Below are 16,027 nucleotides of genomic sequence, written 5' to 3'. Positions count from 1 at the left end.
CACTATAGTTTTCCTTTTATAGGAAAATGATTGCACTCTGTTGAATTCCAGTTTGGTCTCCAAAACACAAGAATGAAGTGCGGCAAGGTAATGACAATCATATTCTCAAAAGAAAAGGTTTTATTTGAATGTTCCTTCCAGTTCTAAAGGCCTTCTTTAAACAACACATAAATTTGGACTATGAAAAATTCAAATAAAACTGTTCAATTCCCAGCATTGACACCAACACTATCCATGCTACAATTTTAGAAAGGAGAACAATTTTTAACAAGACACTTGTAATTCTTCAGGGAAAAAATAACCCATATTAAGTGAAGATCTTAATGAGTCGTCTGAGAAGATAAAAATTAATTGAAGGCATTGGATGGTATACCGTATCAGGAAGTACTTGTATTGCTTGAATATACCAGGAGTTTTACGGTCAGATAAATCATTTGATTTTAAAAAATTGAGTCTTATTTTCTCCCCCTTTAATTCCATAACATTTCTTACATCTTGGCATAATTCTCCAACAAAGCTTCTTTCTTCATGGCTAGAGCCATCAACATCCATTTCTTTTACTTGGTTTGTAGCTACGTATGTATCATATTGTGCAGAATTCTTCTGCATATCAAGAGGTACAGGGTATCCATTATGAAGCATCCATCTAACTGGCAGCTCTTTATAACTCACTCCTGAACTTCCACTCGGCATTGCAATGCCCTCCAAAATGTCAATGAAGTAATCTGGAGGATTAATGCGCTTTGGGATAGTTATCCCAAGGCCTGCAAAGTATTCTTCAACTTTCTGGACTGATCCATGATATACAGTAACACCACCTTTTGCCAGGAGTATCAAGTCATCAAACATCTTAAACAAAGCATAGCTGCAGCAAAATGTTAAATCATACCATTATCAAGTCCAAGTCCAAGTATGGAATATGAGATCAGACATTATACTTACTTCTCATTCATATTTTCCAATTTTCCATGCAGAGAAACAGGGGTATGTGATGGAAATTGGCTCAGAATATCATGAAAAGCACAAAAATAGGGGTATTTATCTCCATTTCTGGCCCAATATATTGGTGACTGCAGGACTAGGAAGTGTATTCACATATAGAACTTTCAAAAAGTGAAAAGAAACAAAAGGACACCAGGTATTCGACATTCTAATCCTCTCTCCTCAATTCCCTGAGTTTCTTAGTCCTTACCCTCTCTCTTTTCCCTCATTGTATTTATATTCTCTCTAACTGAATCCCGTAGAATTCCCTCTCTATACTTCCACTTTCCTAGAAAAAATTAATAAACATTGTTGAGATCTTGTAAACCCTGAAATTTTTCCAAAACCCTTCCAGCAGCCAAGTTGGTCCTTCACCAGACTTAGCAAAATATTCTGGTAATAAGCCCTGAATTTCCCCATTTCATATGCCATATATTTATCTTAACCCAAAACCCAAATTCTAATCACTTGAAAAATTAGTTCCTTTGATTTTCTGGGCTGTCTGGCTCTAAACTTTTTGAACCAGCATGATGATTAGAGCAGTTTATTGAAATTTATTCCATCAGGAAACAAGTTAAGAGTGAAAAACCTTATATTGTAAATGTTATCAGCTACTATCTGCTGAACAATCATTCCCTACTTTTTTATTGGAAAAATATGAAATCAACTGAAAAAGATATAACCATAGATAAGGTAGCAATATCCCCATGATTCAGACATGGAATTAAAAGTCACCTGGGTTGGTGAACCACCATGCAAATGTTCACTCCTTCAAGAGCCTCACGTCTTAGTGCTCTAAGAAGGAGTTGAGATGATGCACTATCCAACCCAGATGTGGGTTCATCCAAGATCAAGAGTGAAGGTTCCATGACCATCTCCAATCCAACATTTACACGCTTCCTTTGGCCTCCAGAGATCCCTCGCTTTTCTACAGTTCCAACCAAAGAATTCCGCACAGACTGAAGCCCCAAGAATTCAATAACTCTTTCAACAATCAGAACTTTGTCTGGTTTTGGCAAGTCAGCAGGTAGCCTTTCACAGTTTGAAAAATTCATTTTATTACCAAATATTCAGACATACAAAAGCTACCACAAACAATAAAATGTACACAAGTATGAGAAGAAAAGGAACAAAAAATTAAGGCTAGACCAAAAGAAAACTAATATAGTAGCAAGCATCTGAGGAGATGATGAAAACATCAATAGTGTTCGTGCCTATTGCTAGACTAAATAAAAGTAAATATGAATAGAAAATTCAAAAAACTATTTGGTGACTGAACTTAGTATTCCATTTAAGCAATATAGGTTCAAATTAAATCATAATCATAGTGTCCCCAATGCTTGAATCAAGTTTGGCAAATGGTGAACAAGAAGCCACGTGTTTTTCATATATTCTTTATGACATATTAGTTTATAGTAGGGACTGGTCTGCACATATTTTGCATCTTTCTAAGATTCTGGAAGTCCTCAGGGAAAATTAGTTAGTAGCTAATATGAAAAAATGTAGTTTTGGTAGAAGTCAAATTGAGTATCTTGGGCATGTGATTTCTGAAAATGGGGTGACAATGGATCCTGCTAAGGTCAACAGCATCTTAAACTGGCCAACCCCTAAGAATGTGAAGGGGGTGAGAGGGTTCCTTGGGCTGACAAGGTACTACAGGAAATTTGTTTTGAACTATAAGAAGATAGCTAAACCTCTCGCTGAGTTAACTCAGGGAGTGGTATAAGAGCCGTTCTCATGCAACAGCAGCAAACTATTACATTTTACAGCAAGGCTCTTTCTGCAGGTCAATTGTCTAAATCAACTTATGAGAGGGAACTGATGGCTCTGGTCTTGTCCATCCAACATTGGTGTCATTATTTGGTTGGGAGAAAGTTCACCATTTTTTCTTATCAGAAGAGTTTGAAGGAAGTGTTGCATCAGAAGATTACTACCTCTGCTCAGCAAAATTGGTTATCCAAGTTACTCGGATACCAATTCACAGTAGTTTACAAGGCTGATACTGAAAATAAGACAGCAGATGCCCTCTCACGAATCTACGAGGATGTTGAGCTAAATGCTATCTTGTCCTATCCTTTATGGCTGCAAGGTGAGGCACTTCAGAAGGAGATAAAGGAGAATGATTTTATTCAAAAGATGAAGACTGATTTACAGAAAAATTCCAAAAAAAGGGCAGGTTATTCTATTCAGAATGGGATCTTACTGCATAAAGGGAGCATAGTTATACCATCTACTTCCTCTTACATTCCTCAATTACTAGAGGAATTCCATGCTTCTCCTGAGGGTGGGCGTTCAGGTTTTCTGAAAACTTATTGGAGGATTGCACTGGGTGGGCATGAAAAAGAGGGTCTTGGAATTTATCAAAAGATGAGAACGAAGGCCCACAAGAAAAGGACGACGGCGAACTTCAAACCATGCAGCTGTCCTGCTCCATAGATGGGTTTACAAGCAAGAAATCATGGAAACTCTGGGGAAAGATGCAGGATAAGGAGGTCATCGTGCTAATTGATTGTGGGGCTTCTCACAACTTTGTTTCGAGGAAGTTGGTGAGCGATTTCGGGTTGGAGATAGAGGACACAGATCCTTATACGATGGAGGTGGGTGATGGAAGGAAGATCAAGTGTAGAGGAAAGTGCAGCCAACTCGAGATGCAGCTCCAGGGAGTTTGGATTAAACAGGACTTCTACTTGTTTGATTTGAAAGGGGTGGATCTGGTGTTGGGTTTAGCTTGGTTAGAGAGATTGGGGAAGATTAGCATAGATTTTCAAGAACTGGTGCTGGAAATTCAACAGGAAAATGGAGTGAGCAAAATACGTGGTGATCCTACCTTGTCAAAAGGAAAAGCTTCCTTCAAATCAGTCAAGAAGGCTCTGCAGAACCAAGGGAAAGGCTATTGGCTAGAATACTCGCTGCTAACCGGGGAGCAAACAAATGAAGAGGAGGTGCCTGAAGGAGTACAGCAGGTCTTAGCAGATTTTGAGGAGGTTTTCAAGCTTCTGAAAGGATTACCATCGCAGAGGAGTCATGATCATGCGATTCACCTGGAGGAAGGAGCGGGATTCCAAATATTAGGCCTTATCGGTATCCTCACTACCAAAAAAATGGGATTGAAAAGATGATTGAGGAGATGCTTGAAGCGGGTATCATAAGGCAAATCACCAGTCCGTACTCGAGTCCCATCTTGCTAGTCAAGAAAAAGGATGGTGGGTGGCGGTTTTGTGTCGACTACCGGGCCCTTAACAAAGTCACCATAGCTGACAAATTTCCCATCCCCATTATTGATGAGCTGCTGGATGAGCTAGGAGGCGCCTCTATTTTCTCGAAGCTGGATTTGAAAGCGGGGTATCACCAAATTCGGATGAAGGAGTCTGACATTGAGAAGACAGCATTCAGATCACACGAAGGGCATTATGAATTTCTCGTTATGCCCTTTGGATTAAAGAATGCTCCATCCACTTTCCAAGCACTCATGAACGAGGTCCTCAAACCATACCTCCGACGTTTTGCTTTAGTATTCTTCAATGATATTTTGGTTTACAGTAGCAGTGAGCAAGAGCACATGATGCACCTGCAGGCAGTATTGACAGCCTTAAAACACAACAAGCTGTATGTTAATAGAAAGAAATGTTTGTTCGGCCAGCAGTCCTTAGAATACTTGGGACACATAATTTCTAATAAAGGGGTGACTGCAAACCCACAGAAGGTTGTAGCAATACAGCACTGGCCTGTTTCCCGAGATTTGAAGGCTCTAAGGGGATTTTTGGGACTTTGTGGTTATTACAGGCGTTTTGTGAAGGGTTTTGGACTGATAGCTAAACCTCTCACCTTGTGGTTATTACAGCTTTGCTTGAGGAAAGGATGCACACGCTGCTTTTAATAACTTGAAGGCAGCCATGATTCAATTACCTGCTCTAGCTATACCTGATTTCTCTAAGAAGTTTGTAGTGGAATCTAACGCATCAAGCAAGGGGCTTGGAGCAGTTCTGATGCAGGAAGGGCGTCCTTTGGCCTTTTGGAGTCAACCCCTTTTTGAGAGAGCCCAGAAGAAGTCAGTATATGAGCGGGAATTAATGGCAGTGGCACTAGCAGTTCAGAAGTGGCGGCACTACTTAATGGGACACCATTTCACCATTCCGACAGACCAAAAAAGTTTGAAATTCTTGACTGATCAAAGGTTATGGAGTGAAGACCAGTACAAATGGATGTCTAAACTCATGGGATTCGATTTCGATATCAAGTTTCGGGCTGGAAGGGAGAATAAAGCTGCAGATGCTTTGTCTAGACAGATGCAATTCGCTGGCCTTTCTGTTCTGCAACAGGAAGACATTAAGGAATGGGCCGAGGAGGTATCGAGAGATGAGAAGCTGCGCAAAATTCTGGATGATATGCTTCATCATTCAGAATCACATCCTGGTTATGTCATTCTGGTTTCTTTAGGACCTACAAGCGATTGGCCAATGTGGTTTATTGGGAGGGCATGAAACGTGACATCCAGGATTTTGTGGCTGGTTGTGATTCCTACCAACGTAATAAATATGACACGCTGTCTCCTGCAGGCTTGTTGCAGCCCTTACCCATTCCCCAGCACAGTTGGACAGATATATCAATGGATTTCATTGGGGGCCTCCCTAAGGCAAAAAGGATGGACACTATATTCGTAGTGGTCGACCGGTTAACTAAATATGCTCATTTCATTGGCATCTGTTATCCTTTTACAGCGAAAGAGGTTGCAGCAGTTTTCCTAAAAGAGGTGGTTTGTTTGCATTGTTTCCTGTCATCCATAGTATCGGATAGGGATAAAATCTTTCTCAGCCAGTCTTGGAAGGAGCTGTTTCACTTAGCCGGGACACAATTGAAGTTCAGTACCGCTTACTACCCACAAACCGATGGCCAAACGGAAGTAGTCAACAGGTGTTTAGAAGTGTATCTGCGTCGTCTGACAGGGGCAAGCCCGCGAAGGTGGCCAGATTGGCTAATGTGGGCTGAGTTTTGGTTCAATACAAATTATAGTGCCTCAACGAAGACTACGCCTTTTAAGGCGCTTTATGGGCAGGACCCACCTATGTTGTTAAAAGGCACCACTATATCTTCTAAGATTGAGGAGGTTAATAAGTTAACTAAAGACCGAGATGAGCAGCTCGAGAAATTGAAGCAAAATTTGCTGCAGGCTCAAGAGACTATGAAGGTTATGGGTGATAAAAAGCAGAGGCATGTGGAGTTGAAGGAAGGGGACTGGTGTACTTGAAGATTCAGCCGTATAGATTGAGATCTTTGGCCAAGCGACCCAATGAGAAGCTGCGACCTCGATTCTACGGGCCTTATCAGATCACTCAAAAGCTAAGTTCAATAGCTTTTCGCCTGCATCTTCCTGAGGGCTCTCAAATTCACCCTATTTTCCATATTTCAGTCCTCAAGAAGAGTCTCAAGTCTGACTGCACACCCCAACCACTTCCACCCATGCTCCCTGAGGAGTATGAGCTGCAAGTACGTCCGGCAGAGGTTTTGGAGACACGCGAAACTGCTCAGCACGATTTGGAAGTCCTCATCAGGCGGCATGATCTACCCGCACATGAAACCAGCTGGGAATCAGCAGCACAGATTCAGGATCAGTTTCCTGACCTCCACCTTGAGGACAAGGTGGATCTTTTAGGGGGGTGGGGGTATTGATAGGAGACCACCTATATTCAGGGTGTATAAGAGGAAAGATAGGCGAGATGCAAAGGATAATGATAAGGAAGATTTATTAGTTAGTTAGAGATAAGGTAGGAGGAGTGAGAACCGTAATAATAGGAAGTTAATTAGGGAAGTTAGGATAGTAGCAGGAATATTAGTAGGGAAATCTGTTGGTTAATGCACTTTTAAATAATGGGAGGAAGAGCAATGGGAGGCATCGGAGAGATCACTATTGTTGGCGAGTATTGGCCTCTCGAAGAGCCATCTTTGTATTTTGTTTCTCTTTCCCTAATTTCTGGTTATCTCTAATCAGAATCCTAGGGTTCAATCAATAAAAGGTTCCTTGTTTTCTTATTTATCCTAGCCTGATTACCAGTGTCTAACAGTCTGCCAAAGGCAGAAGTATGCAGCCACTTTTCCAGGAAGTTGTGCTTCAGCTCTTACCTATTCCTTCTATGCTATGGAATGACATTTCATTGGATTTCATTACAAGGCTACCAAAATCTAAAGGCTATGAGGCGGTTTTGGTAGTAGTAGACAGGTTGTCTAAATATAGGCATTTAATACTGCTTAAACATCCCTATACAGCCAGAACAGTAGCCGAGATTTTTGCTAAAGAAATAGTTCATCTGCATGGCATTCCCTCTTCAATTGTGAGTGATAAGGACCCACTCTTTATCAGCTCTTTCTGGAAAGAGCTCTTCAGATTGCAGGGGACTAAGCTGAAAATGAGCTCCTCATATCATCCTGAAACAGATAGTCAGATAGAGGTTCTAAATAGGTGCCTTGAGACATACTTAAGGTGCTTTGCTTCTGAGCAGTCAAGGAACTAGTCCCTATGATTAGGCTGAATTCTGGTATAACACGTCCTTTCATACTGCCACAGCTGCTACTCCGTTTGAAATTGTTTATGACAGACATCCTCCAAGACTTACCTAGTTCCTTCCTAGAGAAACCAAGGTACAAGCTGTAGCCAGTGATCTACTAGACCGTGATGAAGCTCTATCTCAGCGAAAGTTTAACTTGCCCAAGGCCCAACAGCTAATGAAGCATTTTGCTGACAAAAAAAGAAGAACAATATCCTTTGAAGTTGGAGAGTTTGTTTTCTTAAAACTGCGTTCCCACAGGCAGCAAACAGTGGCCAGGAGGATCAATCCTAAACTTGCAGCTAGGTTCTATGGGCCCTACTAGATTCTGTAGAGGATTGGTGAGGTAGCTTATAAGTTGCAGCTGCTTGAGACCACAAGTGTGCATCTGATTTCATGTTTTTCAGTTAAAAAGGGTTGTTGGTAACTACACTACCTCTCTTGACCTACCTAGTGGGTTTGAAGTCGAACTCGAAGCTACAGTTGAACCTGAAGCTGCTCTAGCCCAAAGAGAAGTTATTAACAGCGGCACTCCCAAGCAATGGCTGATTAATGGAAGCACTGCCCTCCAAAGGACACCACATGGGAAGATGAATTTGTGCTGCTAAGCCAATTCCCTCACTTCAGACTTGAGGGCAAGTCTATTCTTCTAGAAGGGGAGAATGATAGGAGTTAGGGTCCTAACCCTAATATTTTTGTAAATACTAACTCAGACAAGGCCAAGCCTTGACTGGTGTACTCTAAGAAAAAGAAAGCAGTTAATAATGGCAGTTAGTTAGGAGTTATTTTTCTGTTTCAAGCCCCAGCTATAAATAGTAACTGGGAAAGTTAGTTATGTGTTTGTTTGAAAGTTAGTTTTTAAACTTGGTAGAGAAAATTCTCTGAGCAACATTGCTCTGGAGTATAGGATTGTACACTGAAAATTTATCAATTCAACAAAGAATTAATAAAGATTGTATTTTCTTCCCTCTTTTCTTCTGAACATAACACTCTTCAATTTCCTCATTTTCCCTTCTACTACAGTGAATCATTAAGAATTTAGGATAGAATTGATATTAAAAAAAGGTGCATTTATGCTGTCTTAGTGTCCTTATGTTTAAACCAACAACTCATCTTTAAAGTGAAGTGGTCAAAAAGCAAGTCGATGAAAGTGTATAACTGAAACAAAAATTTGATCCAAGATTAATTAGCAAAAAAAGAGAAATGATTAAATATAAATCTAGGCCGAATTTAAGTACATAAAGTTGTAGAAAAATTAAAACAGCAGCTGGAATTTCCAACCATGTGATTTACCTGCACTGTGCACTGAACCGGAAGTTTTCTTCCACTGTAAGGTTTCCATGAACTATATCATCTTGTGGCACAAAGCCAATAATTCTCTTAAAGGAGTGAATTGATTCATTCTTTCCATTTATAAAAATGGAACCAGTCACCTTGCATCCAAATGCCTTCCCAGCTATAGCTGAAAGAAATGTTGTCTTGCCAGCACCTGATGGACCCATGACAGCAGTGATGCAGCCAGGTTTAATTTTACCTGTAACACATCTCAATATATCTTTATTGTGTGCTTTCAAAGTGAGAGTTAGATCCTTGAAAGATATTTCAATTAAAGGCCTTTTACTTTTTTGTTGACTTTTGGTAGCCATACTAATTACTCCTGAGAAGGTAAGGTTCTTGTTTTCTTGCTGCTGAGCCTTCTCTATCTCAAGTTGAGCATATGCATACTTAAAAATTTGGCTATGTGTATGCAGTTGTTTTTCCTTAGGTGCTGCAACATTTTTATCGCTATTTTCTATTTCAACATGAATGTTGTTACTAACAACTCGATCATTTTCTGTTTCATGTATCATCTGAATCAGATCACTGGGTCCTTTTCCCTTCTCCTTTGGCACTGCGGATGAACTAGCAACCATGGTTGAGCTAATAGGATGTGAATTTGAAAACAATTCAATATCTGCCTCTGTAGTTGCTTGATTCAAAATTTTAACTTCTTCAGGGTCTACCAAGTCCTTTGAACGAGAAAATGTTTGTGATAGTTGAGCTTGCAGTCCACTTGCACCCTTCTTAGCAGCATCTTTTGCAGCTTTCCATCTTTGGCGTGCATTTGCAGTCTTCCTTACACTTCTGGCTGCTGCTTCTCTAGACTTAGTCATTCTCCTTTCCCTGATAGCAAGAACTTGGTCAGAACAGCTGTAGATAATGAGTAGCAAAGTACTCAAAGCAGCCTGCATAAGCAATTAAAAATTGTTAACTTCTACCAACATGGTCTATATTTGTGAGCTTGTATTGTATGTCTACATTTCTGTAGGGGACATGGAATTAAGCATTAGCCAAAATTCCAAGATCATCTATGCATATGATGGAAAGGAATGAAAGGCAGGAAGCATAAAATATCAGAACTCTTTTCTGAGCATGTATCCATATGACTACTTCACTGACAAACTATTGATACTTCTTGAATAAGGCTTGAATCTAACCCAATCCCAAAAGCTAACTCATGAAGTAATATAAGCTCTACTTTGACCATATTTATAGTCAATGTAATACGTTCCCAAGCAACAAAAATAAAAGTGAAACAGAGAATTGAAGAAGAAAATAGACTTTGATCCTGTATTAATGACAAAAGAAGAAAAAAAGCAAGAAGGATGACTCCGTACTGCCAAGAGCAATGCTCCTAATAGCGAAACCACTAAGTTTCCTCTACCCAAGATATCAGAAAAACAGCCTCCATTCCACAACCTCACATCATTCCTAAATAACAGAAAGATATCCCACTCTCTCTCCTTTAACTGCCCGCACCCCCTTCTCTCATGCCATGAGCTCCTCCTCTTTTCTTCCGTGAGTACACTAACAATTTCTTAGGGAATGACTTTGTCTCACGGGCCAACGGCTCAATAGGACCAATATGGAATTGGGCTCTATCACAATGTGAGATCTCAAACTCCCCCTTAATGCTTAGGAATGGACATTTGAAGCACGAGATTGTAGGCCTAATGGGTTGCAGTGGGAAATCCATAGGAGCAAGTTGATCTTTTATTTTTAATAGTCGAGGATGGCCCAAGCCTTATAAGGAGGAGTATCTCAACCATATTTCTAACCAATGTGGAACATATTTAACACACACGCACCTGACACCTAGGATATACCATCTAGTGCATTAAGTTTTCAGGACCGATCATCTGGGGATAGGCCAACATTAAGACTAGTTAGACATAGATACTATATTAGAAAACGAAATCTAACTTACATCCAAAAGCTAGCTCAAGAGAAGATTGCCAAAGCCTTTAAGAGCTCAACTTTGGTCATATCTATGGTTGATGTGTGATCTCAGAACTTGGTACTGCTATTCAATATAGGAAGGCAAAGGGACAAAGAGAAGGAAATAGAATCTAAGGGGAAAAAAGAGTTAAAGGAAGAGAAATAGAAAACAGGGAGTAGTTATCAATGAAGAAATACAAGTTCTGGAAAAAGTTCAATTCTTGATTTTCAAGGAATTCTTCTAAAAGTCAGTACATAGCCATCCATATGTAGCAGACCCACATTGATTAAGAAATTCCAAATTAGAAAAAGCACCTAGTAAAAAAAATACAACACTGAAACATAACATTGTTAGCATCCAATAAATGCACATATAAAACATAGTTATTCCCATTCCATAATCCATTAAGTTAAGAAGTAACAACGTACAATGAGCATAATTCCATATGCATGCACATTTTGGGTCACAGTGCTTGAATTACATGAACTCAACTTGAAGCATCCTGCAAGATAATTAGTAAATGGTCATATGTAATGTAATACAGAAACATTTGATCAGAAGCTGAAGAGATAATCTAGACTGAAACACAGATACGTTATTACAATAATTCACAGTCCATGAGATATTACTTGTCTCAGATGTAGAACCCATCCTGCAGTAATGCCTGAAATTTCCAGAGAGAAGTTTCAAAGTACTCAGAATAATAAACAGAAAGGCAGCATAATTATTTTCATAGCCATCAAAAGAACATAATAGTATAAGCATTATACTTATAAATAAACTGAAGTGATCATTTTTTGTTGTTCAAGTACAACTATACAAGGCCATGTCATCCAATATCCTTAATACTTTGGATTACTTCATCCAGGATCCAACTTTTGCAGTTTATTAGGAGTAACAACAGGTTGGAATAAAATAATACCCACTACTGCAAGGGATTCTTTTGATAGTGGTGGAGCAATACGATCCGGCCGAACAAAATATCTCGCTACTGCTACTAACATCAGCCCAAATATTAGCTCCTCCACAGGTATGATTTGGCTGCAATGGAGGCAGTTGATAAAGATATCTGTGGAAATGTATAACTGTCAGTTAATATTCAACAGAAAGCGTACAAGTAATAGGCCTACTCATAAACAGAGTAACAGACCATTGATCAAGAATTAGAACTCACGGTTCACATACACCAGTTGCATTATTGAGTGTAGCGAGAGGGCAATAGGAACCTAGAGGGCAAGCTTCCAGAACAATATTTCAAATGCCACAAAAGGATGAAAGCATTAGAAACATCATTTAGCATACATACTGATAATCAGTGTTGTTAATGCATATAAATTATAACATCACTATTCTTTAAGCATGCTACAGATATCATTGCAGAAAAAGCAAATGATTGAATTTTTCGGTTCATAGACTATCATAATATCATATTTAGCTCCAAAACCATCAAAATTATCCAAAAATAAAAATTTCCTCATTATAATTTTACAATGGAAAACATCAGACCCAGAATCATTTTGTCCGAAATTTCACAACAACAATTGGCATTGCTGCTAACTCTTAGATTTATAAGTGGTGCCACCACTTTGACTTATCCAACAACCACCCTTGAATCTTGGTAAATTCTCACTGAATTCCATAAAAAAATTTCTGGTTGTGTAGCACTACTACATTACAATAAACTTTCTTATAAAGCAAGTTAAATAAAAAAAAAATTGGTATATCTAATCATACAGAAGCTATTTGCAATTCAGAAACGAAGAAACACATTAAAGATTATCATTGTACTAACGTATCATGCATGTGATGCCATGAGGACAGAAGAACCCCTCACAACATGACTGACAGTTTGTAGTTCTGGCAGGTATCTCTTGTGAATTTCTAAGGTCAACTTGCTGGCTTTGGTGAACACGACAGGCCCATCCCGGCTCACAACCAGAGACCCATGAGGTTAAATTGCAGTTTTTGTTAGGCTTTAAATAGTTGGCACTTGTAGATCTTTCCAATAAATTACTTAAGTAAAACTTCACTTCTGCTGCTGTACACAAACGTTGAGTAATGTCTCCTGCTTTTACATCAGCATCATCAGAATCCAAATCATAAGAAGAGAAGTATTTGATAATGTAAAGAAGAACAACAGAATGGGCACATTCAGATTTTCTAACCAAACAGTGATACATTTAATTGGTTTCTTGGAAACAGACTAAAGGAAAATGAAAGAGAAAAGAGAAGGATCGTGTCATTTCTTTTCATGAACTTTTTTAATAAAACGAACCAAGTAACCAACTGTCTCATTTCTTTCTAATGGTTGGTATTCATACCTTCAGTCTTCAGAATGCAAGAAGATACAAAGCCCAAATCAGATGAAAAATTAAATGCTTTATTCCAATCAGCATCCCTAAAATAAGAAAATAAACCTCATAATCAAATCAGTTACTACACAATATTATATGTCCAATTTAATGCATCAGTTCTAGATACCAGTGTTACACTTCATTAAGTTGTAGTTATCTGAAACAAAAATCTGAAGCCACTACTTATACATTTATTCGTCGTTAATTCAGAGGACTAACTGACAACTTCTTTAACATTTAGACGTGAAATAAGTATCATACAACCTCATCAAGGACCATAGCATAAGTAGTCAAAATAAATATTAAAGAAGAAGCATCTTCCCATCTCATTGACTTTCAAAATCAATTATCACGAAATTCTTTTTCTTTAAAATTAGAATTTTTTGAAACATTTGAAGAATAATATTTAAAATGAAGACAGAATTTAAATGACTAGTTTTTTGAGTATCCAAATAAGAGTAAAAAATCATTTTATCCTCTCAAAAAATTGTTGTCGGTCACATTAATTTTTTAAGAGATGAAAATCATTATTTTCATTTTTCAAAGATGAAAAAATCAATCAATTTAATTTTCTTAAAACATTAATTTATTCTTTAAAAGAGATTTAACTAATGGACATGTTCATCCTGGTACGTATTTTTCAGCAACTAATGCTATCAAAACAATGTCTAGAAGAGCTAATATTAGGCTATGCCTATGCTACTAACTGACGACGTTGTGAGGAGAAAAAGACTAACGGATCTTTGACGCAAAAACTGGAGCGAGCGTTGATTTGGTTATTGAGAAGAGAGGTCAAGTTGGAGATTTGAGCATACACGAGATGGGTGACACGTGGCAGAACAAGGGGGTTATCGAAGTCACTTCCCTGCTGGCACTGCACGCCGGGTAACAAGGTGAAAGGCAGAAGGAACAAATAAAGAAGCAGACACAAATGGTTTGAGAGCATGTTTGTTGGTTGTTGTTGTTGTAGTTCAAATGTCACAAATGTGGAAGGAGACGATGGGAACTCATTAAAGAAGGGTGAGGTTTAGAGGCATAAATAAATAAATATATATCAAATGGAGAGGGACCTGTGCCTTTGAGTGTGAGCGTGAGTGTGAAGGACGAGAATGGACCACGTCCACTTTGGGGCAGGTACACCAAGAGAGACACAAATGCCTGCAATCTTTCACTTGTTCTCAATTTTAAAAACAAACGCTTGGGATCGCCTGCACAATGAAACAAAACAATGGCAAAAACTTTCGTTCAAATTTTCAGATGTTCTTAATCTTGTTTTTAAATTAAATTAAAGCTTATTTTTATAATTTATGATAGTATTAAATATTTATTTTTTTACTTAGTTAAAATTTTAATTTTAATTAAAAATAGTATTACTTTTTTCAAATTACAAATAATAGTTTATTGAATAAAAATTGTTTGAATTGTTTTTTGCAAATTGGATTTTACCGTGAAATGGTCGGTCTAAGATAAGGTGTGTTTTGGTATTCTATGTTAATTTATTTTCATTTTTCCTCCACCTCTTCAAAAATATGGAAAAATCTCACACATTAAAATAGATTTCAATACTTCATTAATAGATTGGATAAATAAGAAAAGAAGATAAAAATTATCTTCAATGTTGAAAATCAAATAAAGAGCATTTTTAGTATTACTTTCAATCTATATATTTTAAACACCATTCCGTAAGATTAATTTGACTCTAATATATATAACCCACAGTTCAACTCATAAAGGAGAGTAAGGATTAAGCATATAAATAAAATTAATAGTAAACCTTTTGTTGAAGGTTAACAAGAAAAAAAAAATTAGAATGGTGAACTGAAAATAGAAAGAGAAACAATAAAAATTAAAAGAATTTTTACCAAAATTTTAAAGAATTTTAAAAACCTCTTTTAAAAAATAATTTGCTTAATGAGATTCAAGTTTGAAAGTTTAATTACGTATGAGAAAGTATTAGTATTTTATGATATCTATGAAAACAATTATCATAAATTGTGAAAAAAAAAATTCATTTATTTTAAATTTAATATCTTATTTGTTAAAAAAAAATAGAAAAAAAATAGGTTTTAAAATAATTGAACCAACCAGTTTAATCCCTATTTCTATATACCTTCTCTTGTAATGAGTAAACCAAAGCTACGTAATTTTAAGAAGAAAACTATTTTTAGAAGGTATGAAATCGAAAGTAAAAATTTTATTGAAAAGGTAAGAAAATTTTAAAATAAAATTTTGAAAATTATATTAAAGTGAGAGTAAATCCTTTGAGAATATAAAAATAATTTAAGGAAAAGTATTGTTATTTTTAGTTTTTACTTTCTTTTACAAAATATGATGAAATAATAATTTTATGATTAAATAATATGAATGATAAAGTAAATTATCCATCACTGTCATTAATGATTTATAGATTAAAAAATTTATTCTAATTTCTATATTAAGAAAATTAAGAAAATATATCATTTTTGTAAATAAAATACAAGATAATTCATATACACAAGATATCCAGAGTAGTTAAACTAATGTCTTTATAATTTTATAATAGAGTAATTTATATATTGTTGTTATAAATTATTGCATTAATTAAAATAAAAAAAAGCATAAGAGAATTTATAATTAAATATATTCATTCAAAATTTGATTCTTAAATTAATTTTTTATTTTTCTGTAAAAATACATGAATAATCTATACCTCTAATTTTATAATATACGAATGACAGAGTAATTTATATATTATTATTATAAATAATTATTTAAATTAAAATAGATTAATTAGAAATAAAGGTGTGACATCCTATGCGAAGCTATGATTTCATCATGTCATAGTGATGCATCTTCACTTTGAGTAACTTGTAAATTTAAGAATAAAAGGGTCAGCAAAGTTAAAGTACATTTTA

At 36.8% G+C, this 16,027-nt stretch overlaps 1 protein-coding gene across 3 annotated transcripts in view; it reads right to left on the bottom strand.

Annotated features, from left to right (window-relative positions):
• Positions 1–14,293, bottom strand: part of LOC113871218 (ABC transporter G family member 24-like) — a 30,574-nt gene extending 16,281 nt beyond the window's left edge. The window contains exons 1-10 of one of the 3 annotated variants that reach the window (XM_027508154.1): positions 13,871–14,149; positions 13,101–13,177; positions 12,572–12,844; positions 11,954–12,017; positions 11,702–11,848; positions 11,409–11,443; positions 11,208–11,281; positions 8,814–9,745; positions 1,717–2,013; positions 374–865 (exon numbers count right to left, since the gene is read on the bottom strand). In XM_027508154.1, coding sequence (XP_027363955.1) covers positions 374–865; positions 1,717–2,013; positions 8,814–9,745; positions 11,208–11,281; positions 11,409–11,443; positions 11,702–11,848; positions 11,954–12,017; positions 12,572–12,844; positions 13,101–13,177; positions 13,871–14,079 — 2,600 coding nt within the window. In that variant the 5' untranslated portion in view covers positions 14,080–14,149. Of the gene's footprint in view, positions 1–373; positions 866–1,716; positions 2,014–8,813; positions 9,746–11,207; positions 11,282–11,408; positions 11,444–11,701; positions 11,849–11,953; positions 12,018–12,571; positions 12,845–13,100; positions 13,178–13,870 lie in introns of all 3 variants that reach the window. The other 2 variants (XM_027508155.1, XM_027508156.1) reach the window with 2 other exon arrangements.
• Positions 14,294–16,027: the final 1,734 nt, after the last annotated feature.

This window comes from Abrus precatorius, unplaced genomic scaffold (genome assembly GCF_003935025.1).
Source record: "Abrus precatorius isolate BTA unplaced genomic scaffold, Abrus_2018 Scaffold7, whole genome shotgun sequence".
Lineage (NCBI taxonomy): Eukaryota > Viridiplantae > Streptophyta > Magnoliopsida > Fabales > Fabaceae > Abrus > Abrus precatorius.
Note: the sequence above shows the minus strand (reverse complement) of the source record. Positions and strands in the feature narration are given on the sequence as shown.